This window comes from Rhamphochromis longiceps, linkage group LG16 (assembly GCF_057381845.1).
Source record: "Rhamphochromis longiceps isolate RC_006_pf linkage group LG16, R_longiceps_female_GT1.1, whole genome shotgun sequence".
Lineage (NCBI taxonomy): Eukaryota > Metazoa > Chordata > Actinopteri > Cichliformes > Cichlidae > Rhamphochromis > Rhamphochromis longiceps.
Genome location: NC_140572.1, coordinates 35,378,196 through 35,405,537, shown reverse-complemented (window position 1 = coordinate 35,405,537; position 27,342 = coordinate 35,378,196). Strand labels below are relative to the sequence as shown.

The 27,342-nt window shown below is 41.3% G+C and overlaps 1 protein-coding gene and 1 non-coding gene across 2 annotated transcripts in view; both read left to right on the top strand.

Annotated features, from left to right (window-relative positions):
- The window catches only part of LOC146651574 (tomoregulin-2-like), a 140,984-nt gene extending 125,627 nt beyond the window's left edge, over nt 1-15,357 (top strand). Inside the window, exons 7-10 of the mRNA XM_085384641.1 lie at nt 1,386-1,442; nt 1,619-1,745; nt 12,112-12,270; nt 14,543-15,357. Coding sequence (XP_085240767.1) covers nt 1,386-1,442; nt 1,619-1,745; nt 12,112-12,270; nt 14,543-14,639 — 440 coding nt within the window. The 3' untranslated portion in view covers nt 14,640-15,357. The remainder of the gene's footprint in view (nt 1-1,385; nt 1,443-1,618; nt 1,746-12,111; nt 12,271-14,542) is intronic.
- A 3,222-nt stretch (nt 15,358-18,579) lies between these two features.
- On the top strand, nt 18,580-18,661 carry trnas-aga (transfer RNA serine (anticodon AGA)). The gene has a single exon. It is a non-coding gene; the product is annotated as a tRNA-Ser (tRNA).
- Nucleotides 18,662-27,342: the final 8,681 nt, after the last annotated feature.

Here is a 27,342-nt window from a genome sequence, read left to right as displayed (position 1 = left end):
TGATACACCTGACACATGTCGTTTGGTAGCGGAAAAAAGTTCATACAAAAGTAAATCCTGTTGTGAGTGCTTTTTTTTTTTTTAACCAGGTGATGATTTCTAGAAATAGTTGCTGAGTTTTTAAATAAAGCTTTTTCAGAGAGTCATTTAGTTCCATTATGTGAAAGAAGAGACAGAAATCTCCCAAACTAGGTGATTTACACCTAAACATTCTAAAAGAAACACTACAGGCTTTGATTCTGGAGTCAAATGCACCTTTTAAGATCTGTAGTTATTTTTTTAGTGTAAGAGACCATTTGAGAGGTTCTAAGTACACACAGGACAAATAGGTCTTTTGAGAAGTAATGGGAAGTAAAGCAATCAGGGCTAACGAGCCCTGGAACACAAACAGAAATCTGTATTCCCTCATGTTATGTCCTGTGGGTCAGACCACCCCGTTTGATTCTGTTTCAATCAAGGAAAAAGACAAATAGCATGAAATGGAGGCACTGAGACGACCTCATGTTAGCAAGGACTCACAGTGACACCCCGGCACTTAGATGGCTGATTATGCTCCAATTTCATGCTATTAGGAAACGGCTTCTGCTACAGTAGCTCAACAAAAAGCGCAGATAACCTTGTGAAGATATTGTTGAACCTCAGCTCCACAGACAAATTTAACCAGATACTCGTTGAATCCACTGGAACTGCAGTCTGTTGAGCTTGTAGCGTCTCGCCGCTGGCTACGTTTTAAAATTCATTTGTTTTCTTCATTTGATTTTTCTTAAGTGGATGTCACGCATACGGGACTTGAGCTTCTGAACTCACTGAAATCTTTCTGAGTCTCTTTTCTTTTACTGTGCCTCAGGTGTTCTTGTGAATAAAGAAATAAATAAAAGAAGAAAAATAAGAAGTAAATTCTAAGTCACAGATCCAGCCACAAGTCTTGCATCATGAATCTGAAGAATGCTTTCACAGCTTCTGTTTGAGGGAACGATCGTACTGACCTCTGAAAAAAAAGAAAAAATCAATCGCAATAAAATGATAATGATTTGAAGGTGATTTTGTCTAGCCATTGTGAAAAGTAGAACTCGATGCAGCGTCAATGGGGTGAGCAAAAATGCATTATTCCGTCTGATCTTTTCCACCCGACTCTGCTCCATTCTGGCCTTTGTTCGGTGTAATACATTAGGGGTGGCGGTTTCTGACTTGAAGAGAATGGCTCCCATTTATACGCATTAAGCACACAGGCGCACACGGCACATGAACCTTTTGTTGAGATGATAATTCACATTCAGTCCTCTTTACCTGCAGTAGCATCACTGTGCATGAGTAACCTGCGATGGAGCTGTAGGAGAGGTTGCGGTGACCTGAGCTCAGCTTTAATGTGTCTTTGGCCTTTCCAGATGACATAATTGGGAACAAAGGCGGAGATGGACACTTCGCACGGACTGACCCCACGGGTGAGTGCTTCCGTGATGGTGGCAGATAAGCACATAACATGTGCTGTCATTCAAAGATGAATTAGATTTGCTCCCAGACTTTCCTCTGTTCGTCATCCTTTCATGTTTCCCACTTGTTATAATTCATCTCTTCCTGAGGGGCAGTGGCAGATTTTAAGGGTCTCGTGTGTTTGTAGGGGAGAAAGAGGAGACCAGGAACGGACTGGCCCGTGGTTTGTCCATCCCCTGTCCAGATCGCTATAAAAACTACTGCGTCCATGGAGAGTGTCAGTTCCCCAGCGTCCTGGCTCAGCCTTCCTGCAGGTACACATGTACACATGCACACACACACACACACACACACACACACACACACACACACACACACACACACACACACACACACACACACACAGTTGTAGAGAGGTTCATAGGAAGAGGGGAAACAGAAAAACGACAATGATATTGCAAAGTGATAATACATGTTTTCGCACATGAACAGCGGATAACGTCAGGAGAATTAAATCAGGAGCTTTTTCGTGCTCCTTCTTTCTCACATGCAGCACACTGCAGGAGATAGTCTGTTTCACAGATGCGTTCTCACTTCTGGGAATTTGATTAATGCTGCAGTCACACCAGTGAAAATAGGCATGACCAAAATCATTGGGTCTGTGTGCAGTGAACTCGGAATCTCTTTGCTTTTGAATTAGCTGCTTCGAAGACCATTCGCAGTCAGCTGCCGTCTTCAAAGCGACTTTGGTGCAGCGACATGACGCTTAAAAGTGGCAGTAAGATGGAGTCCGTCTGCTGTTAGTTTGCACTGAATAGGGTCAAGTTGGCAATTACAGGCAATCTGTGGGGTGATAAAACGGCAATTAAGTGTGATAAAAAAAATAAAAATCGCAAATCTGTTGCCATCTGTTGCAAATCTGTTGCACAGAAATTCACATTAACCGCTTACATTCAGAAGCCAACCACAATCCCAAAGATCTGAAGACGTAATAAATTCAGAAATTCTCCACACATGGTCATGTAGTTGCTGCAGGATGGTCATTTAACTGTAAAATAACTTGGTGGGCCTCTGGGTGATCAGTTAACTGCTGCAACTACTTGCAATCGGTCCCTGAATGCAAACAAAAAAAAAACATAACTTTGTTCAAGTCACAGGTAAGATGTGCAGGATCAGTATACAAGCCAGACACTCGCCTACCTGCTCTGTTGTTGTATGAGCACAACAGGTCACACAGACAATGCACAGAGCAGGTAAAAGGCTGTTTAATTTTTGATGTCAAATTATGATATTTGCACTTGTTTGGTTTCATTTCTGGGCGTTCTTTAGGTTAGTGTCGGTGCCTAACGTAGCTGACCACTGTCTCATTATCTCTGTGAGGGTCTGGCTTCTGGCTTTTGACATTTGCCATGTCAAAAGCCAGGCATCTCGTGTCTTCCCATGACCACGAGATGCCTCCCACATAAACTGGTCACTCTCTATCGCTGGTTACCAATGACAACAGGCTTCTGAGTTCTGAGTTAGCCAGTGGAGGAAGCCTGTTGGTGGTGTGTTGTGAGACTGACAACAAATGTGGTTTGCGTCTTAAGCAAAGTTACACATGTGACATATCAAGTTGCAACATTTGAACACAAGTTTGACATTCTGACTTAAAAGCTAGCCAGCCCACCATTGTTTCCTAAATATGATGTACTTGTAGCAGAGTATTCTGGATTGTAGATGGTATTAACTATTATTTATAATGAGAGAAATGGATTTTAAAAAGCTTCCCGTCATCAATTTTATATTTATGTTAACTATTACGATCAGAGCGTTGGCCATTTTCTACTTATCAGTCGAGCATACCGTACTCATTAGGTTTCCACTCAAACAAACAAACCCTACACGAAGCGAGATGACTGAGGCCCGTTCTGTCTTTTTTATCACAAATTTGTTGTTCCTCTCTCTCTGTGTGATCTGCAGACACTAACAGGAAGTGTGGAATGTAAGACGGCTAATCAGCTGTAAAATTTAGAAATTGCTTGGCAAGTGCTGGAGCAAATTTATTTTTTAATCAGCCTTGTTTATTTTAAATGAATATAAGCCAGTGCGCTGAGAGCGAGAAGTGTTTAAGATCCCTCCTGCTGTAATGGTAGGACGGGCTGTTGACCAGTCAAATATGCTGCACTGCTTCAAATTAATCCCATGTTGGGTTTGTTGTTGCTTAATGAGGATGCTGGTGTTTCCATCCCCATGCTTTATGATCTAGGGTCTTATTTTGCGGTGTGCGGTGGGCTTCGGGTCTTGGACCCACAGACTTTGTGCCATCTGCAATCACACCTTTGACTGTGGTTCACATCCATACAGCACACAGTAAGAGGCTGAAGGGGGATATATACATATCAGAGAGGGTTGTGATTATAGTTGTTTTTTTTAAAGTGTCAGCTTCTGCTGCAGCTGTGCTATTCACAGACAGGCAGGGATTTTTCTCAGCTTAGAATGAGCCTTTGGGGAGGTGCACTCCTGAGGATGAGCGAGCCACTTATAATAAAGGCAGTGAGTCTGGTTTACCTCACTGGACAGAAATCAGTGCATTTCCTGCTATTTTTGGTCGTTTGATAAACAAAAACCTATCAAGATTTCACAGTATTGAAAATAATACCCTAGGGCGCTCTAAATATCCTGGTTATTAAGCTTGAGTAAATGGAGCCCAATTAATAAAACGCTTTAGAAAAATAATTTAATTAGAATGCCAGTGATTTTCCTTTGGCTCACAGCGAAAGTGGTTCGAGAGGATAGCCTGCATTTACAAAAAACCCTGAATACCTTAACAATCCCAAAGACACTCTGGGAATTCATATTGTTGTCTGCACAGCGCAGAGAGGCACAGCCTAAGCCCGCACTGCCACAGAAGTGCAGATGGCGTGTGTTTTATTGGTTTTCCTGAATTTGTATAATGATGGCAGAAACTTACAGTAAAAAATTAATTGTAAAAAAACAGAGTAATTTGCAGTATACGACTGCATCACTTGTTATAGGATGCGATTTGAGTTTTAATTCGACTCCAGCTCACATCATAAATGGTTACATTGTGTCATGAAATGTAACACAGCAATGACTGCTTTGCAACGTGCTTAACTTTTACTAAAAGAGAGAGTTGGAAAGGAGGTTTTATTTGAAAAATATTTTAATCCAGTATCTGATCATAACCTGAATGAAAAGTCCCAACAGACCAGTTTGCTGTACTGTATGTGGAGCAGTGGTGTAGTCTATTTTACTGTAGTAGGCATACTCCCTCGCAGTAATGTATACGCCAATGATGGAGCAGCACCTCATAAACACCAAACTCCCTAACACCCAGAATATACAGGCCAAGTGAGATAGATGTCCCACTTTTTCAATAGCTATAATGGTCTGACAGCTGTTGACATCCAACATATTCTATAACAATTTACGAGTCTGAAAGTCTACAATAACTGGTCGTAAACTAACTATACTCTTATTTGCATATAGTTATTGACTTTCAGTGTGTAATTCCAAATGCTTATATCATATGGGAGAATGCTGCTGTTGTAGAGCACTAAAGAAGCACCAGTTGCAGCATTCTGAAAGTATCGGCCGGCGATGGCCTCTTATTCTTGGTTCTTTAATGAGCTAGTCTGCAAACTGCCATCTTATCAGAATTGAGGTGGATTACATCTGACAATGTGCCGCTCTAAACAAGTGTAATATATATTTTTTGACTAGAACTAGTCACAAACTGTTCAGTTTTTAATAGTTTAATGTCTGCTTGAAAATTGAAGTAAAATAACTGAGTAAATTAGCATAATAGTTAATTCCATTATCATGTTTCTGTTCATTTGCAAAACAAAACAAAATCACTCAAATAAAAGTTCTGTCAAAAAATCCTTCCATCCACCATTTTTCTCAACTGGTTATCCAGTTCAGGGTCGCAGAGGGGAGGAGCCTATTGTAGCTGTCATAGTGTGAGTGTCACCAGTCATCTTCACATTCACATCCACACCAATTTCAGAATCTCCAATTTATAATCTCGCATGCATGTCTTTGGAGTTTGGGAGAAAGCCAGAGCGCCTCGAGACCCCTGCAGGTTCAAACCATTTTCTAGGGTGCAGCCAAGGGTTGGAAGGTCTCGGGTACGACGGTCTCGGATCTCATCTCTGCTTTTTGCAGATGATGTCGTTCTGTTGGCTTCATTGACCCATTACCTCCAGATTGCGCTGGGCAGTTTGCAGCCAAGTGTGAAGCATCTGGGGTAAAAAATAGCATCTCCAAGTCTGAGGCCATGATTCTCGGCCGGAAAAGGGTGGAGTGCCGACTACTGGTTGCCCTTGAGTTGCTACCCCAAACAGATGAATATCTTATGTAAGTATCTTGGGGTCTTGTTCATGAATGAAGGAAGAATGGAACAAGAGACTGACAGATGAATTAGCACAGTCATCAGTGATGAAGAAGCTGTTCCAGTCTGTTGTGTTGCAGAGCGAGCTGAGCATGAAAACAAAGCTGTCAGTCTATCAGTTGATATAATCCCACCCTCACCTGTGGTCAGGTTATCTGGGTGGTGATGGACAGAATGAGAATGGAAACAAATGGTGGAAAAGAGATTCCTCTGTAAGGTGTAGAAGCTCAACCTAAGAGATCAGACATTCGGGGGGGGGGGACTCAGAGTAGAGTTACTACTCTTCCACAACGAAAGGACTCCATCACAATGCTGTGGGCATCTGATCTGGATGCATCCTGGGCACCTCCTAGGTGAAGTGTTTCAGACATATCCTACTATGAGAAGTCCCTGGACCGACTCAGAACACACTGGCTTGGGAATGGTTTCGTATGCCCCCAGAAGAGCTAGAGAAGCATGAGAGGATGGATGGATGGAGATGTCACATTGTTATATACAAACATTTTTAGTTTTTAGTTTTCCATCTTTGGGTGTGATCATACAGCTGAAGCACTCAGTTTTGTAGTTGTTATGCACACAGACTACTCTGTTGCCTGAACTTTGATCAGTACAATGCTCGTGTCTACCTGCCCATTTTCTTTGTGACAAAAATATAGCCCAAAAATAAAGGAAAGGGAGGACATATCCTGGGGCATTTTAAGCAGCTACAGAGAAATCCAGGCATCTTCTTGGTGCAGATGTGGTATAAAGCAGTAAATCATGTAGTACTACACCAGTGATTTGTGGGGATGTGTGGTTACTTTGTAGCAGCCTAGTGTCATTTGCATGTAACTGTGTACAAGTGTGCGTAATAGCTCGGCGCTCTGATGTTGCTGTGCTCTAATCATAAACTGCAGATGTATCAACATATCTGTGCCGCTGCCTTCGGATGGCTGCAGGGGATTCATGAACTGAAGCAGAAACTTGAAGCAGCTGCTGATAACAGACACTTTAAGAAACTCTCACATTCAATCATAGATAAATGCAGATGGATTTACTGGCTTTCCTGCTTCATCCATGTTCATTTATGATGTTGAATAAAAGTGATCAATTTAAATGATTTATTATTTTTATTAACCCTGAAAGCCTTATCCTGTTATTACTGCGTATTTGCTGGAATTATTAAATTTGTTATTGTTGATAAAATCTGCAAAGTGACAGCAAAGCGACAGACGCTGCAAGTCATTCTGTGCCAGCTCAGTCAAATCTTTATAAAAAAACATTATATGTGGAAGGAGGAAACTATGAATTATTTAAAGATTCGTGCAGTGTTTGAGATTTTTAAGTTGGTATTTACAGACAAAAAAATGTCATCAAATAAATTGTAATATTAGCAAACATAACTAAAGTAAATACAAAATACAGTTTTCAAATGATGATCGACTTTATTAGTAATTTATTAGTAATTTAAATTTAAAGTAAAAGCCCCCTGAATGAAATAAGTCATTGTGTCACCCTTGACAACTGCAACTGCTAATAAGTCTTTCAAATCTCACAGCGATGCCACATTGGAGGTGGTGAAGGTTAAACCAAAGCATCTCCATCCGATTTAAGTCCAAACCCATCAGTTTGTTGAGTCATTCAGACGGAGAGCTGTGTGTTTCAGATATACATAATCCAAGTTCACTTTAGTTTCAGGGCATGAACTGGTGGTCGGACAGAGAGCAGTTGTGGCAAGTCCTCAAGATCCTGAAGCAGCAAAGCAGCTCGCCAGACCACCACACTACCACCACCATGTTTGACTGTTGGTATGATGTTCTTGTTATGAAGTGCCGCGGTAGTTTTATGCCAGATAACGGAACTCAAACCTTCTAAAAAGTAAAACTTTTGTCTAAACAGTCCACAGAGTATTTTCCCAAACATATTGGGGATCATCATCGTCTCTTTCTTGTGCTGAATCATGAACTCTGCAGTTCTTGTGACCTCCTGATTCAACAGTAGGCTGCCTGCTCCTGAAAACGTTCACCACTGTTTCAGATTTCTCCAGTTTTGGATAATGGTTCTCGTCATGGTTCGTTGGAGTCCCAGAACCTTAGAAATGATTTTGATAGATGTGAGTTTGCTTCTCTGCTATTCTTGAGATTGTAGGACTATGAATTGCTTTTTGAGATTGTTTAGCCCGCTTTACTTTGTCAGAAAGGTTCTATTTAAGTGACTTCTCAATTCAACAGGTCTGGCAGTGATGAGGCCTGGGTGTACCTATTGAAATTAAACCCAGCTTTGCAAAATATGTAGATAATCACAGTTAATTCATGATTTAACAATGGCAGCAATTAATTTTTCACACAGAGTCGGGTAGGTTTGAAGAGACTTTTTTCCCTTAATAAATTAAATTATCATTTCAAACATGTATTTTTGTGTTAACTCAGCTTACCTTTGTCTAAAAATGAAATTTATTTGACGATCTAAAACATTTAAGTGCGAAGAAATCAGGAAGAGGGCAAATATCTTTTCATGTATGTGTTCAGGTCGTGGCTTATGATACAATATATAATGTACCAAGTCAAACATCTGGGTCCATTCAAGAGAGAAGCTGAAAGTATATTATGTCCCATAATGTTTTTTTTTACTCAAGCCGTAACCTCCAGGACTGAAAAACGAATCCAATACTCTTAGTTAAAAAAGCTCGCTATCTAGCTGGAAATTAAGTATGATCATTTGTGGCCCTAAATAACAAAACAGTCACAGCTAAAATTCTCGAAGCTGTTTGAAAATGGTAGTAGGTGGGTTTAAATACATCCATCTACTATATACAGTCTATGTTTTTACCGTCACAGAAGAAACAGGTCCAATTCTGTACTGAGAGAGTGCAGCATTTAGTTGCTTCAGCATTTAACGTTGGAATTACGGACAATTACAAACTTTAGAGCATTTTCCTTTTTTGAAAATAAATTGATGCTTTCACTGTGTGTATCAAGCTGTCACTCTAAAACCAGAGTTCATGCGAAACCGTGAATTCTGTGCACCCCTGTGCCCCTATTTTGCCGACAGACACACCAGCTGAGAATTGGCCACACAGGTGCAAATTTCATATTCATACAGGCACACAGAACACACTTAACACAGGCAGCAGAGATATGCATTTACAAAAAGGCACACTGAGGAATGATATTAAAACCCACCACCCACACACCAAGCCAGTATACATGTGTGCTGCTCAGGTCTGCCATCTTTTACAGCCTGCTAGTGTAGCAGCCAGGGGGTCTCGGTGTCTCTCGCTGGCGCTATCTCTCTCTACTTTCTCTCTAACCTCGATCATCCCAGACGTTCTCTTTGCATGCTGAGCAGCCAGGGAGTGCGGAGGGTCTCTGCTGCCCCCTGATGGCTGTACGAGGCAAAGTCTGTATCTTAATGTGAAGGAAAGCGCAGCGGTCTCTGTGGGAGTGGTGCATGTCTGTGACTGTGTGTGTGTTTGTGCGGTACACGAGTGTGGAAACCAAGCACAACCCCCGAACAGAACAAGGTTGCAATGTTCATCTCGTACGCTGTCAGGTTGAAGGGATAGAGAATGTGAAGCAGGTTGTGTGTTTGTGTGTGTGTTTTGTGCCAAACAAGGATGTGCAGGTGTTGGTGGGTAACAACCTCCCCAGAGACAGGAAAAGCAGGTAAAGAGGAGATGGAGGAGAAGGGGAGATTAAAAGGGGGACTGTTTTAGCTCGTCTCTGAGGACAAAGATCATCTCCATTAGTCTTTTGTGTGTGTTTGTGTGTGTTTTCCCACTCAAGGTCTACACCAAGCTGGCAAAACCTGTAGTATTATGCTGCCGATTGCATCCGTAAAAGACTACCTCTAAATACAAAATGCTCTAAATACAAAAGGGTTTTTGTCTGTTTTACCCCACATGTCCTTGTATGGAAGCCAGGCTGTATCTGACACACAAAGGCAACAGTGTAGCCAAGCTTGCAACACCTGTCTTCATTTCTTTTGTATCAGGTTTTTTGGTGAGAGTAACAAGTTCAATAAGATGTTTTGGGTCATTGTTGTTTGGACTCTAATTTACACTTTTGATATTTGCTGGACTTTTTTAAATTCTGAAATAATTTTGGACTAAACGTAGCAAAACAAACTTGTGGTATGAACCCAGCATTGTTCATTTTGACTTCACTTTTTTGCAGGGTGGTGAAATTTGGGTATTTTTTGTTTTGTTTTGTCAGATGTCAGAAAATACCCTCGAAATAAGCGCAGAGGTATCAACCATACAGCCAGTGGGCTGGAACCATCCAGCCAAACATCTGGCCCATTAGAGAAGGCTGTCAGTCTCGCCCCAGCCTGAGGTCTAGAGCTCTTCACAGCCACGCTAACATGTTTTCAAGTAGGAGCTGGTGTCATTCAAAGCAATATTTGGGACTCAGGGTTTGACACACGTTCAACACCCATATGGAAAAGATTAGTATAAATTAGATATGTTGTAAAATGCACATTGGTTGTGCATGTTTTCAAGTATGTTCTAGCATGTATACATGCTAGAGGGTATAAATCTTTGTGAAATTATGATTTATGATGTATTTAAAATTGCTGTGGCTTGCTGCTGTCCAACTTTAGATCTGTGATGTGGTATTTCACAGTCACACCTTGCCTCCCAGTAATGCTATCACTGTCTTTTCTTTGAACGTGTCTGGAAAAACACTCTGGACCCAGACTGTTTATACATTTGAAAACTAAGTTAAGAAAAGACAAATGAATAAATCTCTCAAAACTAAGTAAATTATATTTCTTTAAAATGTGACAAGGATGCCACCAAACAGGCTTTCTATCCATTGTTTTCAGAGTTTGGTTGTATAAAGATGTCAAATGCCTAATTATAGATAGCAAAGCTCAAACTGTCATACAGTATAAAAAATGAGACAATATCATTGAATACATAGAAACTGAGCTGTGGAAGTGGGCATACTTACTGCTGTCATGCTGGCAAAGACCCACACAGGCACACCAGTTCCACACAGAAAGGTGTGTCTTGTCTCCTAACCACTCAACCAACTACGTCACCCAACTTTGCACCACCTAGGTTTTCCATGTTGACTCGCATCCAAGTACTAACCAGCTCACCAGCTCACCCGACCATAACCTGCAAGACAAAACTCTGTGTTTGCATCTTTGTTTTTCAATGTGCACATTTGAAAATGCAGATTCTTTAGCCTCCACCAGGGGGCAGCACTCTTAGCAAATTCCTATGCACAAAGAAAGCGCTACAAACAACAAGTAAAGTGATGAATCCAAGGAGCAGGTGTTCTTTATAATGACAGAAAATGAACTGAATGTAGAAAAGCTGGGACCTATTGCTGCTTTTGCATCTCTTATTCTGTTGTTACTGATCTTTGTAAGCGGATAGTTTATTAAATATATGTACCTATGTCCTTATTTACATCAAAAAAGGACACATTTTAGATTTTCTCTTTTTAAGATGGTATGTGGCTTTTCTTGAAATGTGGCTCAAGTGGCTTGACCTACTTGGGATGAGCTAAATGAGTTTGGCACCCCAGATAACAAATAGTTAATATCTATCCACCCCGAAGATCATTTCCTGAGAAGGTTTTCTATAGATTTTCTATTTTCTAAAATAAAATCTGGATTTTATTTTTGTCCTAAGGTGTCAATGACAGCTCGAGCGCCACAGCTCCCCACAGCGAAAGCTTTGATTAATCGTTCAGTGTTTGATTTCACACACTGATACCAGCGCCGCACCACAAGATGGATGTATCATGACCGAATTGCATCATGCTTTAATTATAGTCCCTGCAGTAACTGTTCTTACATTCCATTATTCCCTGAGTGTCTTCCCTATTAATCTCCTGATATCAGAAGCTTGTAAGAGAAAACACAAGGAGCCCAACCTGACCAATCGCACTACTTGACGTTTTCATCTGGTTGCTTTCAGCACTTCACTGTGGCAGCTACATGTGTATGTTCTATACAGACACACAGCTTAACACACTATCTATAATGGCAGCATTAGTATGCCCACAGGCCTAGAACAAAGAGAAGATTATGCATTTTTATGCCGCCAACCGCAAACCCCATCAGTCATGTTCATCTGAACAGCTACAGCTAAGGAAAAAATAAAGTCACCACACTGTCACAGAAATGCGGCGTTCCACCGCAATGTCTTTATCAAACACTCGGTGACGTTTCAATTAGAAATGCTAAAAATAATGAACCTGTCACTCCGTGCACAGGAATGACTCGCTTTCTCTCTCACTTTCCCCCCACTCTTGTGCGTTTGTGCGTCTGTGTGTGCGTGATCTCAGCTGTCACTCGGGTTTTAGGGGCCCCCATTGTGACATCAAGGAGTACAACGTCCTCTATGTGGTGCCAGGCTCCGGCAAACTGCACTATGTCCTCATCGCCTCTATCATCGGAGCACTCCAGGTGGTCATCATCTGTGTGGTGGTGCTCTGCATTACCAGGTGAGTCATGCTCGAACACACACACATATACAAAAACAGCCTACTAATGAGCCTGGGAGCAGTGTTTTCCATGTTGTGTGTATCTGGGAGTTACAGACTCCTGAGCATGTAGGCAACAGCTGAAAGGTCACCGAGGTTTTGGGCACACATAGAAAGTACTGTCACGTTCTCAGGGGGCACACACACACACACACACACACACATATCTGAAAACCTGCAGGTGTGTATGCAAGCACAGAAACCCACACATATCTGTATAGTCCAGCATGCACACACACACAGACACTTGTGTTTTAACATAAGCATTTTGTATTCACTATAAAAACCCACCCACACTCAGAGCCACAAACACACACATTCACATATAGCCTGCAGCTTGTCTGCCTCTGGCTGACCTAAGCAATTTATGACATTTAATAAAAGATTTTAAAGGAGTTTTGACCGAGACAAAACTGCTCCTCCGAGCAAAGGAGGGAGGAGGAGGAGGGGCGAAATGAGAAAGTGGAGCAGGGTGAGAGGGTAAGGAGAGGAGATAAAGAAGCAAAGAGAGAATTTATAACACGAAATACAGTGACAGCAACACTAATGTGTCCTGCAGCGTAGCGATATCCATTTAACACAAAAACATACTTGAAAATTCTTCTACGAGTCGAAAGGAATGAACTTCCAAGCGAATCGACGCAGGCGAGCGTTTCAGCGGTTACTGACTCGCTCCGTCTCTGTCAAGCCGATCGAATTTGCGCGTCATTTGTTGCGTTTTATGAATGTTGCTGGAGTTTTATGTGATTTCTGTTTGTTGTAAAGATTTGCCATTCAGTTAAAGGACAAACAGGGGGAAGTGGAAAAGGTCATCCCTATGCTTTGCCTCTTGTGCAAGAGATTTTGTGACATCTTGGAAAAGGTCTGTTCAAAAGGACTTCCCTGCAAAATACCATGTTTCCACCATTTTATTTTTATTATTCGTTACTTCTGTCTTATAAAATGAACAGAACAAACAAGGCTTTTATAACTTGAACTTCTTCTGTGGAGCCCAAGCCCTCTGGTTCCTATGAAATTGTTGGCAAAGACAATATTTTGTTTGATTTTTCAAAGATGAAGATGTTAGTCATTTCCTACAAATTCAGCATCTTATGAAATGCTATTTTCTGTTTCTGTTAAAAAAGAAAATCATCTCTCTACAGATTGTCCTCTCATTTTCCCGCTACAAAAGTCTCAAACAGGTGTTCATCTGATTTGTTTTCAGATGCTTCTTTTGTTTTTGCAGCAATAAGTTTTGCAAGCAACGCTGAGTATTGCTGAATAGCATGGCTATGTACTCAGAATCACACGGAGTGCTTTGGGTTGTTTGGCACCAGAACGTCAGGCACAGATCCTTTGGATGCTGTGGGGTTGCTGGGTGGGGCTTCCATGGATCGGTCTTTTTCTGGCAGTCTAATTGGAATCAGAGGTGCTTGAAAGTCCTTCCAATGCCCTGTGATCTTTGTTATGTTCCCCATTTGGAGGTGAATGCGGCATACATCAGTGTAGCTGCAGTCACACAATCAGACACAGCTGAAACAAATCGCAAAGAGGCTGCTCAGTCTCCAGTTGTCAGGGAATACATTTCTCCCTAGCAACCTGTGGTTGCCAGGGGGCCACTAACTGGTCCCTGGCGTGACTGGAGCTTTAACAAATTTCTCAGTGACTGCCAACAACCACTCGCCAATCGATCGCGGAATGCAAACCTTTCAGTAGGTGTGACTCTCCGGTCTCTCGGCCTGGTGGATGTGGCCTTTGGGGGTTGCACGAGTCAAAGAAGCAGGCACATGAATCCCAAACTCAGACTTATTAACAGTGAACCTGAACATATGCAACATAAAAGAAAGAAGCAGGCTCTAACTGTGATTTACAAATGTGTTTTTCTTCATGCTTGTTTAAGGTTACAAATTAAGCTTTACTTTATTTTTAGTATTCTTTTTTTAATACTCAATTTGTTGGTGCTGTTACATTCTAAACTGTAGTCATTTTTAAAAAAGGTGATTTTTACTCATTTTTCAGTCATATTGCGTGTATCATGAATTCTTTTGGTCATTATAATCGTGTGCTAACATCTGTGTCCCTGACAGGTGATTTACATGAAAAAGGTTTGGGACCTCTGCTTTAAAGTATTAAAGCAGAGGTATTGTATTGTATTAAAGCAGCAGTCTGCCATCCATGTTTCTCCCTTTAAAGTCTGAGTTATTAGATTAATATTAAAACAGTAATTCATCTTCTTCGTGATTTTGTGTTTCAGGAAGTGCCCACGGACCAACAGGATCAACCGGCAGAAGCAGAACAATGTCCACTTCAGTTCAGAGAATACCATGCGCGCCTCCACCCGACTGATCTGAGCCCAGACACACCAGACAGAGTCCCCTCTCCACGTTATGGAGCGCTGTGGCGTTAGATGTTTCTTCCCCGCCCCCAAGTAGGCCAACCCTGAAAATTAGCATCTGCTTCCCATCACTCTTCGCCCTCTCTCCCAGTATGAACTCAAAGAATGTCCATGGAGGATGGTGGCAAAGCAAAGACAGAGCTGGCACACAAGTGAGGTGACAATGATTACACATTGGAGAAATGCTGTCATCAGTCACCGCCGCCGCCAGCCCCCTACCCATGCCCATGTGTCTCCTTGCACCTTTTTCTGAAGGTTTTTCCTGAAAAAAACTAAACAAAACACGAACTATGAGGACTCGGGAGGGGGGGGTGCGGAGGATACTGAATGTGTGTGTGTGTGAATGTGTATTAGATGTGTGCACTTTGGTAGAGGTGGGCTAGCTGTTCTTTGTAGATGAGGGGTACAAAGCAAATCGGGGTAGTGCAAAGCAGGGTATCTGGCTTTTAATGAGGTGTGTGTTCAGCCTGGGAGGGGGGTGGGGGGGTTTGGGGGCTACACGTGATGCCTTGCACCTTGTGTTATAGGAGACCTTTGACAGAGGGCACAATGTTATTATAGAGCTCTCTGTTCGGTTGTGACGATGACGTCAGCTACTGTATCTTGGGTTCTATTTCCAATAGTTATTACTACGTTGTCTTGATGGGGTAATTTTTCTGTAAATGTAAATAAATAATTTATATCACGAAATGTAACATATTCTGTGTCGGTCTTTGTCTGTTTTGAAGCAATGACATGTTGGTAGTGTTTATTAGTGTCATAATCATAATCTGTATCACCATCCATCCATTTTTCTCAGTGTTTTCCTGTTTCTCCAGGGGGATACTGAGGCACGGTGAGTTATTGGTTTACACCAGTGTCCCCCTTCCAGGTGGAAATGCCTGGAAAATCTCCAAGGAGAGAATGCCTGTGGCATCCTGACTGGATTTTGGAATCACCTCACCTGGCTCTTTACGACATGAAGCAACAGTCTAGTTCCACACCTACACACATCACTCTTACCTTATTCAGACTTAGTTAAAATAGGCCAGTTTAAGTCAATTTTAAAGGATGGATTGGTCATACACATACTGCATATGATCTGGATCTCACTTTTTCTCATGTGACAGTTTCATTTGTGTGATTGTTTTGTGTCAATATGGGATGGATATAGGTATACCCCACTTCTGGCCCTGTGGTATAGCTGAAGTAGACTCTGCACACAGAGCTCATGGCCATCGATGGAGGCTGGAACTTACATAATCTCAGAGATTGAAAGTCTTACTTTTTGTTTTAGCTGTTTCTTCATCACAATGATCCGAGTTACTGTTGACATCACACCAATCTGCTCAGTCAGGGAATCAGTATCATCAGGTAATCATCAGTCAGGTAAGGTTGGGAGACATTTAATCGCCTTCTATCCTTAACAGTGAATCCACCATTCTGAAGCATAAGACCAAAGCCACAGGAACTCAAACCAGCTGCTTCACACTCAGCTGTACCACATAGAAAAAGTGACACAAAAACCTGTGCTGTGATTGCAGTTCTATAGGATGAGTAAATAGTAATCTGCAGTAATGCAGATCTTGTGTTGGTTTGTTATGATGAACAGAAAGCTGAGCACGAAAGTGAAGCTGTAGCTTCACTATCAGATCAGCATTCTCACCCACATCTATGGCTGCACGTGGAGGGTAGTGACCAAACAAGTTGACAGGTTGAGGAGCTCAGTGTTTTGAGAGGGAGTCAGAGTAGACTACTCAACAGTGCAAGTTGAGGTGGTTCAATGCATCTGACTAGGATTACCTTCTGGACACCTCCCAGTTGAGCTGTTTTGGGCATCTCCAAATGGGTAAAGGTCCTGGGCTAGATCCAGGACGTGCTGGTGAGATTATGTCTCTCAGGTGGAGTTGGAGAAGGTGGCTGGACAAAGGAGGCCTGGGTATCTCTGTCCCCACAACCCAGACCGGGAGAAGCAACAGAGGATGGAAGGCTAAGTTGCCAGTTCATACTACTTTATATTGCAGGGTAAAGAGGTAAAAACTTTAATATTAAGACAAATCTGAGCATGTGCCTGTCAAATGTGGGGAGGAGGAACTTCTTTTTAAGTTGACCTCTGAACTGAGCTCAGGGAGGAGCAGCTGTCCCTGAGGAGAAAGGGGGAAATGGCATAGAGAGATTTAGGGTCTGCATGATTTCTTTTGGTTTGGCTTCCTTGTATAAAAGCTTAGATTTCCGTGAGTTATTGCCCTTCCATTATTCAGATGTCACTCAGATGACTGATAACGGTGGTTTTGATCGACTCATCAGAGGCTTATTCGTGCAAATCAGCTTGCAGTCATTATTCAACTGCCTCAAACTTCCAGCAGAACATTGGTGTGTCTGGGCTCAGAACAATTGTAATTCCAGACTGAAAGTTTCTAACTTGGTAGTGCACAGAACTCTGTAACACTGTGGAGACTACATCAGCTCTATCTAAAACACAAGCAGACAGATCAAAAATGAACACACCGACATCAATACATCAAACTCTGATGAGACAGAGAAAAAAGCCATCACACAGAATTAAAGAAAGATGGCAAAACACTGTGAAGTGCTGATGGGTGGAAGGATCTCTAAACTACCTTTCAAGAAAGTAATAAAGACCTGAGGTGGGGTAAAATAAAATGCCTTTTCAGCATTAGGATAACTATAGAATGAAAACGGCGCTTTGCTTCTTAGAGCTGAACTCCCATGAGGGGAAGCAACCCTCTGCTTTGCATCTTTGTGAAGCAGGGAATTTAAAACCCCAAACACAGCTCAAAGCCAAATTTTAACATAAAGCCTTTTAATTTTTTTTACAGTTACACTATAAGTCATATTGGAATTATTTTGCATTGAATAAATTACATATCTATGACTTTCATAAAATTTTATTCCACGCTATATCTGGTATTATAAACTAATTAAAAAGTTTATTATTTTTTTATTAAGTGAAAACTAGATGATCACAAAGTCAGTTAAACTTCAGGAATATCAGTCTGCTCAGTTAGGAATCAAAACATCTTTGTCTCTGGTGCAGAGTGCCAAGTGTGCCCTTCAGTTTTTTGAGGAGGGTATTAATTTACTAAATTACTCTAAAATCTGAGTTTTAATTAAACACATATGGTAAGAAGGGGATGCGGTTCTGTAGTAAATTAGGCTCCACCCACCTTATCCAGCCACAACAGTAGTACTATACAGTGCTACATCAGCTACTGACACATGAACATAATTACTGATGGTGTTAATTACTCTTACATGAGTTCCTTTCTGCACTGAATGCATTTACTTTTGATACGCCAACATTATATTAATATACACTTACAATGAATTCAGTGCGAGTTTGCTCAGCTGTTGTTGTTGGGATTTTTTTCACCTGATTCCTAAAACTAAACTATAAACTAAAACTAGGAGAGAAAAAATATTTTTGTTACTTTTTGTTACTGTGAATATATAAATATGTATTAAGTGTAATTATTATTTATTTATTTATTTATTTTAGTTGTGGTCAGTTTGATCAGAAACTTGGTGAATCTGCTTACTGAGGAGATGACTTTGTTTCACGTGTTTTTGTATTATTGTAAAATTCTGATCTTCTCCATTTTTTTCCATTGAATCACCAATTAGATAATAAAGGACGAAAATAAACCTTGAGTTAAAACGGGCACTTTTTAAAAACTGTTTTAACAGTAACAGGTAACCACAGTGCAACAGGTGTCAGCCGCCACCAGATGGCGCTGCATTCACCGGAACTTGACCTCAGCATGCGCCTCTTCTGTACACAGCCGCGTCACAGATGCGGTAACATCACTGAGAAAGTGTGTGTTTGACGAGCTGTGCTAAAAAGTGGAATCACGGACTCATCAGAACTCATTTCTCATATCGAAACTGTTTGTGTAGTTGTCGTGGCCGAGTGGTTAAGGCGATGGACTAGAAATCCATTGGGGTCTCCCCGCGCAGGTTCGAATCCTGCCGACAACGAATTGATGTTTTAAAAACCGGTAATAGGGACGTGAGGAAATCATTACTGCTTACTAGAACCGCTATGTTTCTCTGTCATTGTATCAATTTCACGGCACCTGTTTGACATTAAATAGTATAAAACACTGGCATTACTAATAACCTCATTGTAGGTGCTGTTCTATTTAAGCCCAGAGTTCTAATAAATGTGATTAGTAACACCTGTCTTTATTTATGTCAAAACGTCTGCTGCATGGAAAAAGGTCTGTTCGAGGATTAAAGCTGATTTCCTTTGGACCTGACTCATCCAGTCACGATTAACGTGTAGCCTTCTTGTTGCCTGTACAGATGATTTAACTGTGTCCTCCATATTTGAGGCTTTTACAAGTTGGGGGGGCGTTGTTTATTTGTTTTTGTTTTTTTTACAGATATCTAATATGATAATAGGTTCTATGGGGTGACCATATTTTGATTTCCAAAGAAGAGGACACTTGGCCCAGTCATGATGAAGTTTAATAATAATACTGTTTGCTTAAAGAAAACTTTAACATATTTAAACAATGCCTTCTCTGATGGTGAATGGTGAAATAAAATGTCATATAGGTTTTTCCAAGTCAACAAATGCAAAAGACAGAGGATGGTTGGTCACCCTATAAGTATTGATTAAACCACCGATTTTTTACAGAATGAGTTACAAAATTACTTTTTTTTTTTCCTGTGGGGCTGTTGAAGGGCGAACTGTAGAATGCACACTTCTTGAGACTTCTTCCAGGCGCCACCTAGTGCATTAAGAACATCAAAGTCACATTATTATGGGAATCGGCAAAAGACTATCCCAAAAAAGGAAAAGTTAACAATCCTAGAATTCTGCTCTGGAAAATCCTGGGTCATTTTGATAGAACTAATAACTTTAAACAATTACATAACCTATGCAGAGTTTTTTATGGAATATTCAGGAAAGGATACATTTCACGTAGCAGTAATTATAAGTATACAAAGAACAACAACATCTAATAGCACTCACATTTCCCTCCATTTTCCCACTTGCAACAAACTTTACCTCTTTAAACCTATAAGGAAGGGCGAGCAAGGTTGCTGTTGTATCAGTATCTCATAATGGAAATTGTGTAGTGTCACAGTACACACTTTACCCTTCACCCTCACTGAAATTACAAAGTAAAAAGTCATGGTTTCTTGCAGTTCAGTCATTGGTACACCCACTTATGTGTCTGCACAGAACCTGGCAGGACCCAGTCAGTGTAATCCTGTCAGTTTCCTGTCTCCCCCTGCTGCTTTAGGCTCAGATCCAATGGGCTCTAGGCCAGGGAGGAGCAGGAAGGAAATCTTTGTGAATGTCTGAGTATCTGCTCTCAGCTGAGACCCTGGAGTCTGGCAAATGCTACAGCTGATAACAAGTTCGCCCTCCAATATTTACAATTCTTCTTGCTCTTGGCATTCACCTGTTGTTCGGTTACGCACAGATACAGTAAAAATAAAGAAACTATTTTCTTTAACCTGTGCTCTGTATTGCATGCACTGTCTGTTTTACCACCAGAAGTGATATGAACATTACTTTTATTTCATTGGATGGTAAAGTGCAAACTGCGTCCAGGACAGAACCAACAGTTTCATACTGATAACACAACTTAGGCTTTTTGCAAGCATTTGCACAGACAGCATGCTAACACAAAGCAAGCCAAGATCCCAGAGTGATGATAAAGCTGAGTATAAGCTGACCCCAGGCCAGCAGACAGAGCCTGAACTTCAGCAGGTAACAAAGGCAGTGATGAGCGGTCAGCATTGCACCAGCATAGCCTCCATTGTTACTTGAATCACTGTGACGATTGCTTTGAAGTTTCTCTGGGTTGGTTTTCATCTCTGCTTTGCATTGTTAGTTTTGTGTTCATACATAAAAACTAAGAGAAAGATGCGTGTTCTCATCAGCACAGAGATTTGTGTTTGTGTGCGGAACTGTAGTCTAAGGTTTGTGTTGCTAACTGGAAGTTATGTGGCAATGTGTAACACAAAAAATAATATAATGAGTAGTGTATCAAATTACTTTTCTGGGGAGTAATTAACCCTCTCACCCATAGTGGTCACTACATTGAACAGCTATTCAAAGGCTGTTTTCTTGTATTTGTGTCAGTGTTGATGGTATACTTGCACATAAAGCACCACATTGGACACTGATGTGTCACTCCATACAGTGTCTAAGCATTAAGTTTTGGTGCTTTGTACTTCTATTGTAAAGAGCCTAGTTATAAAACTAATGATTCTGCTTGATTTCATCTTCTTCAGGAAGATTATGCAAGAACAGAACATTTATTTTCCCGCTTCTTTAAACTGTTTGATCCTATTTGCATTGACAAGCATTTAAAGGCCTCCTGTTTCTCTTTGCAAGTCAGCAGACTCTGCAGAAGATTTGAGCTTGTCAGGTCTAGTTTTGTTTTCTCTCACCCGTTACAACCCCTCTGAGCTGCAGCCGTAATAGTGGAGCGGAGGAAGAAGACACTGCCAATTTTTACTGTGGATGCAACTTCAAATTTAATGTGAGTCTGAACAAAGACCCCAAATGGACAATAACACCCACGGTTTGATTCTATGTTCACCTCATAACAACCTGCGCACATCAAAAAGAAACCCTGTAGACCAGAGCGCATTCAGGACTGGAATCTGACACCTTTCTTAGAAATGCGTGACTCCTCATCTTGCTCCTTTTTTAAACAGCATGTTCAAACATGCAGTCTTGCTTTCCAGGGTAATGAAACACGAATAATCTACATACCACTAAAAAAAATAATAATAATAACATATTCTCTACTTGAAGATCTCCCTCTGGAAAATTACAGGCGGTGCTGAGAGAAGTACCCGTGATGAATTAAAAAGAAAACAGTGAAATCAAACCATTTTGCTAGGAGGCACGTGGCTGTGTTTCAGGAACCCTCACTCGGGGGAAGCACCAAGCTGAATGACTGGGCAAGAGAGCCCTCACATTGATTTTACAATCAACAAATGGCATTTCAACCACTTTTTGCAGGGAAGAATTGGCTCATTGGTTTGAAAATTGATGGTGTTGTACACATGAAAACATGCACACTTGACCAACGAAGAAGTACACAAATGCCAGGCATTCCCTCACATTCTGAGGGCATGTGTGTAAAGCTCACCACCTTGGAAATTGGTCCATTAGCTCCAGAATTGATAGCATCGCAGAAACACACACCAAAGAAAACACACGCACACACTCTAGCAACGTACAAGGCCACCTTTAAGTGAGCGTGTGTCTAACACACGCTGGTCTGTGAAAAAGGGTCATTTAAAGATCCATCGCCATCTGTTACGGTCCCAGCATGCCATTTTCTCCTCTGTGGGGGCCTTTGATTTAACGACAAAAGGGTAACATTGCTTCCTTCCTTCCCACTGTGCAACCAGACATCCAGTCATAGCTGGTTATACAAATCAAACACTGCCGGGCATTCATCGCATCATCACAGGTATGCCCACCTGTGAGGGATTGTTGCTGGTAATCACAAACATTAGGGGTCCCATTTAAACACTGATCAGGGACTGTTTGTTGTGGTTCTTGCAAATATCACATAACCAGAGAAAACTAACTATGGAGTTTGAGTAGACAGATGGGTGGTTAGATTTGAAATACAGTTGGGTTTTTTTTGTTTTTTGCAGATTTGCTGGAAAATCAGTTTTGTGGTTTCCAAAAAATCAAAATCTGTTAATCCAAAATTATGTTTTGGGAGATTTAAAGGCCTCAAAATGCCTAATTATCTCCAACATATGAGTTAGTTCAAAAGCACAAATCTATTGTGTCCTGTTGTGTATTGGTCCTACTTTGGTAGGAATTTGGGTCTTTTGTCTTGGTCTTGAGCTTTGGTCTCTATAGCTAATTCCCAAGCTCACCCATTTAAATTTTGTTAAAGGGTTTAAGGTTTGTCTTCATGAATAACTTGGTGGGACAGCAGGTTTTGACACAGGCAGCTGTAGGTGCAATTTGTCTTCTAGGTCTAACTACTAACTGGACTCCATGATCACTAGCACTCAACTCTGTTGGTGCCCTTTGGAGCAATTTAGATGCAGTTATAGATATAACATGCAAAATTATATCCAATATTTTTAAGCACCAGTTAGACGGTATCTGTCCTGGTGACAAACCTGGAAAGTCTTCCTATCGTCAGCTAATAATTTAATACTGTCTCATGCAGATGTTGCTCTAAAAATCCAACTTGCTGGTAACAAAAATATCCCCCCACCCAACTGTTCTCCTTATCTCTACGCAACTTTTTTTTTAGCCTCTTTTTGTTTGTTGTTTTGAATTTAGGACCTGCAAAATCCATTCTCGGTGGGGCAGCAAAACCTTGTCTTGGTCACCGAAGTAATTAACACCAAAGTGATGATCAAATGGATTTAGAAAGTCAAGACAAAAAACTGAGCAAATAGAAGAGTGTGTTGTATCTTGCTAATGCTGGAGCAGGTTTTCCTAAAAAGTAGACTGACGTGTATTTAAGATGATGAGTAATGTTTTTGTTTAATCCACTGACAAAGGTCCCAGACTTAAACATCACTGTGAATTCAGTATCCATAATGCACATGCAGCAGTTAAATAAAAGCAAAGATTCACTGAACTATCTGTCAGAAAAGCTCGACACGAGAGCTGAACACTTGACATTTCAGAGCATAATATCTGAGAGTATACAAGAGTCTGTCATTAAATGTGGTACAAATTCTGCCTCAGGGTCTTTCAGTTGCATTCTTGCATCCACAAACATGTCCTGAAACAACATGCAAAGGATGGGCGCCATTTTTCAAAGCTGACAAACTGATACAGTTAACAATGACAAGGAAGCACGGTACAAAAAAGCAGGAAGAAAGATTAAAGGTGCTCCATTGTTTGAGAAGCTATCCCTGTCAAAAAGTACAATGTTAAGGTGAAACAGGCTTCTTCTTCTTCTTCTTCTTCTTGTGGCAGAGGTCGCCACAGCAAATGATCTTCCTCCATCTCACCTGATCCATCCTATTCTATCAAGCAAACCCTCTGCATGTCCTCCTTCACTACATAGATGAATCTTCTCTGTGGTCTTTCTCTTTTCTCCCTGGCAACTCCACATTCAACATCCTTTGTCCAGTATAACCACCTCCTCTTTACATGTCCAAACTATCTCAGTCTTGTCTCTCTAGCTTTGTCTCCAAACCACTTGATCTGAGCTGTCCCTCTCATTTCTAATCCTGTCCATCCTGGTCTCTCCCAGTGAAAATCTTCATCTTAGCCTCCTGTCTTTTTATCATCACGACAGGTGTCACTATCACTATCTTGTAAATTTTCCTTTTTACTCATCTCCACCTACCCCACCCTGCACTCTCTTCTTCATCTCTTTTCTGCATACATATTGTCTGTCTTACTTCTACTGACTTTCGTTCCACTTCTCCCCAGAGCATACCTCCTCCTCTCTAGGCTCTCTTCCACCCGTCTCCACTATCACTATGGATTACAGTATTGTCTGCAAACATCAAAGTCAATGTCTGTCACCACTGCAAACAAAAAGGCACATTTTTAATTACCGGTAATCAAACTGGTTACGTTGCCTTTAGAAAAAGAGGAAAGTGAACCAAAACTGCTGACTTTTTTGCAAAGAGATTCTAAATGATCCCCCATGCATGAAACTGCATGTCAGATTCAATGAAACTAGTTCATCAACTATTCTTGAATGATTAGTCATCCACCCAGATACTTTGCCAGCAGCCAACGGTTACAGCCACTCCCCCTGCTGCTGGTTTTCAAGCAACTCCAGGTATGTTTCCCAGATACAAAGGATACAAAGCTCGTTTAATCAATATAACTTGCAGAGGCTTGTTTGCTCAAAGGATTGGATATTGGGACTATGATTCTTTTCTGCAGTACTTTCAACCACTGCTTGTTTCTGCAGTTAAAAGTTTGATTATGGGAAATTTTTTTTCATGAAAAACAAGGAAAATACTAACCGAAACTGCACCTTTCAATTCAATAAAAAATGCCCAGTTGTAATGTAGGAAAAACCTTCACTGAATGGTCAGAAATAGGTCATGCACTTGCAGCCTCCAGAGGGCAAATACATCAAGTTGTATAGATATACTCCCACCAGCTCCAATAAAGACCTCTTTATTGGTTCCATCTTATCTGCAGGAAAGCTAAAGGCAAAAATAAGCAACGCAAAATTCCTTCACATAACAGAGGAAAAGTGTGAAATGTATATTTGACCATAAAGAACACTGGAGGGACTCAGGAAAGCATACGTGTTACAGAGATCACAGAAAAGAGGAAAGGAGGAATAGTGGGAACAGAGGAAAGGACAGCAAAGGAAAGGAAGGGGACAGCTGGAAAAATGACAGGATGGGGTTACCATTCCCTTCACTCTGTCCCCTGGGTGAAAGTGGGAAAAAATCAGAGTTCAAAAGCTAGGAACAAGAGGTCACGCTTTTATGTTGACTAAAGTGTGCATCTCTAAGGGGAAGAAGTGACAGAGAGAGGAGGTAGGAAAAACTGGAGTCCAGAGTTAGATGAGGAAGGAAATTTGTTTGGGCGAGTTGTGTCTAGCACTTCCACACTGCTCTGACAGCTCTTAGGCTTATTGGGCAAGTCACCTTGAGAAGAGGTGTTGGTCTTGGATGTTGGCGTGGGAATCTGTCACCTTTGAATGTACTGAAAACGGGGAGCTGGAACAGGAAAATGGAAAACTTTTGTTGTCTTGTAAATAAAGGCAGCAGTCTCTTTTTGAAAGAGCAGAAGTTCTCGAATTTTTAGGGTCATTCAATCTTGAGCAGGGAGCTCAGTATGAAAGATGCAATGAGCAAGCTCTTGGCAACAGTGTGTGTGTGTGTGTGTGTGGGGGGGGGGGGGGTTGCAGTAATGGGATCAGAGGCACTGAATGCTCAGCTGTTCCAAAAATGCTTTTACTGCTGGTGACAATTATTAGCAATTGTTTTGCATAAAGGCAAATATAAGCTGATCAGTTACGGAAGTGAAAGCAGGGCACAGCATGAGTGGCTGTGCAGCCTAATCGCAGGTACAATCGTTAGTTTTGGCAGCTTCTGAGCTATAGTGCTGTTGGTGGAACAGAAGATAGAATCTACAGATTGACTCGGACATTTCAAATAATATGTTAAATGAGTTTGTTTGCATATAGTAGGGATAGATCATAGGTGCTAACACAAGATGGATGTGGAGAGGTACTGTTCTCTTGTGAGTGGAACACCCACGATATGCGTTAATGCTGGCAATGAACGAGTTCTTGGATGAGCAGACAGATGCCACTCTTCCCTTTGCTTTTTATTTGGAGACACAGAGTTGACTGAAGCAAACAAAGCGACTTGAAAGCTCACTAATTAGCATACCTCCTTTATGGCCAGGTCACTGCACCTGGTCAAAATATAGTCCATGCTGCAGCCTCCCTCATAAAATTCCATGATGTCATTCTGTCCTCTTTGGTTTTAAATGAACAAACAAATTACGTGCTAATGGATGATAAATGAATGAAGTTTCATGCGCTGATCGGTATATTTTGCAAACACTGGACATGCATTTTACAACTCTATCTTTGTGCTAAGCTAACTGAGCCCTGACTGCAGCTTCTTCTTTACAGAAATGCACAACAGAAGCAGAACCACATGTTCAAATGCAACCCTTACCAAGGCAGCAAATAAGCATATTAAAGTAACAGAGATGTAATAATTGTTATCAAAAACAGAGAGATGACTGTTTTTATGAATGTGATTTGGCGGTGGCCTCTGCCAGCTTTCTTTTTATGCTTGTTTTGAGGTGTGGCTTTTTGCATGAGCTACAGTAGTTGTGGAAAACCTAATCTGAGCTTAGGGGTGGGACAGTATTGATCTTAGATGAGACAGTTGAAAACCAAACCAACCAAGCCTTTACTCTATCAGGAAGAATCCAATAAAACTCGGGCGGGGGCTTGACTACCTTGTTTTATTAGCTTTGATGTACAGCAGTTTTTCTGTTTGGGGGGGGGGAACCAATGACTTGGCTGAACACACTTGCTTCTCTGCTCTTATTCAAATTTCTGTCTCTAGTTTTGTGACACATTCTTAATAAATGTGGCATATTTACTTGATACAACATGTTAAGGCAGATTAGGCAATTGTGTTACTGTTAAAGTAAGATTTACAGTCACAGCGACAAAGAGGCTGATTGACACAAAGGCCAGGGCAGCGTGCCAGGCAACAGATGAGCTCACTGTTGAAACAGGGATTTCCACATTTCCATGTCAGTTTGGCCAAAGTCAAAAACAAGAGCAGGGGGCACACGGGGCACTCACACACCAAATCATACACCAACATATAAGGATAGAGACACATGCCAGGCTTTGGCTTAGACAAAACAATGTATGTGATTTATCACACACACACACACACACACACACACACACACACACACACACACACACACACACACACACACACACACACACACACACCACCTGAGTGTTGTAAACAATAGTAGCCTTCACAGATATTTTTCAAATGCAGCCAGGCTTGTTCAATGTAGAATGGGTGGCAGTCACACGAAAACACCACACACACACATACACACTGCAACTCTACCTCTATATTGTCAACTGGGCTAGGCCCTCACGGTTACCATAGCAGCCTGGCCCCTCCCTCCTTCCCTGCAGGGGAGGTGTTTTGAAAGTTCACGGCGT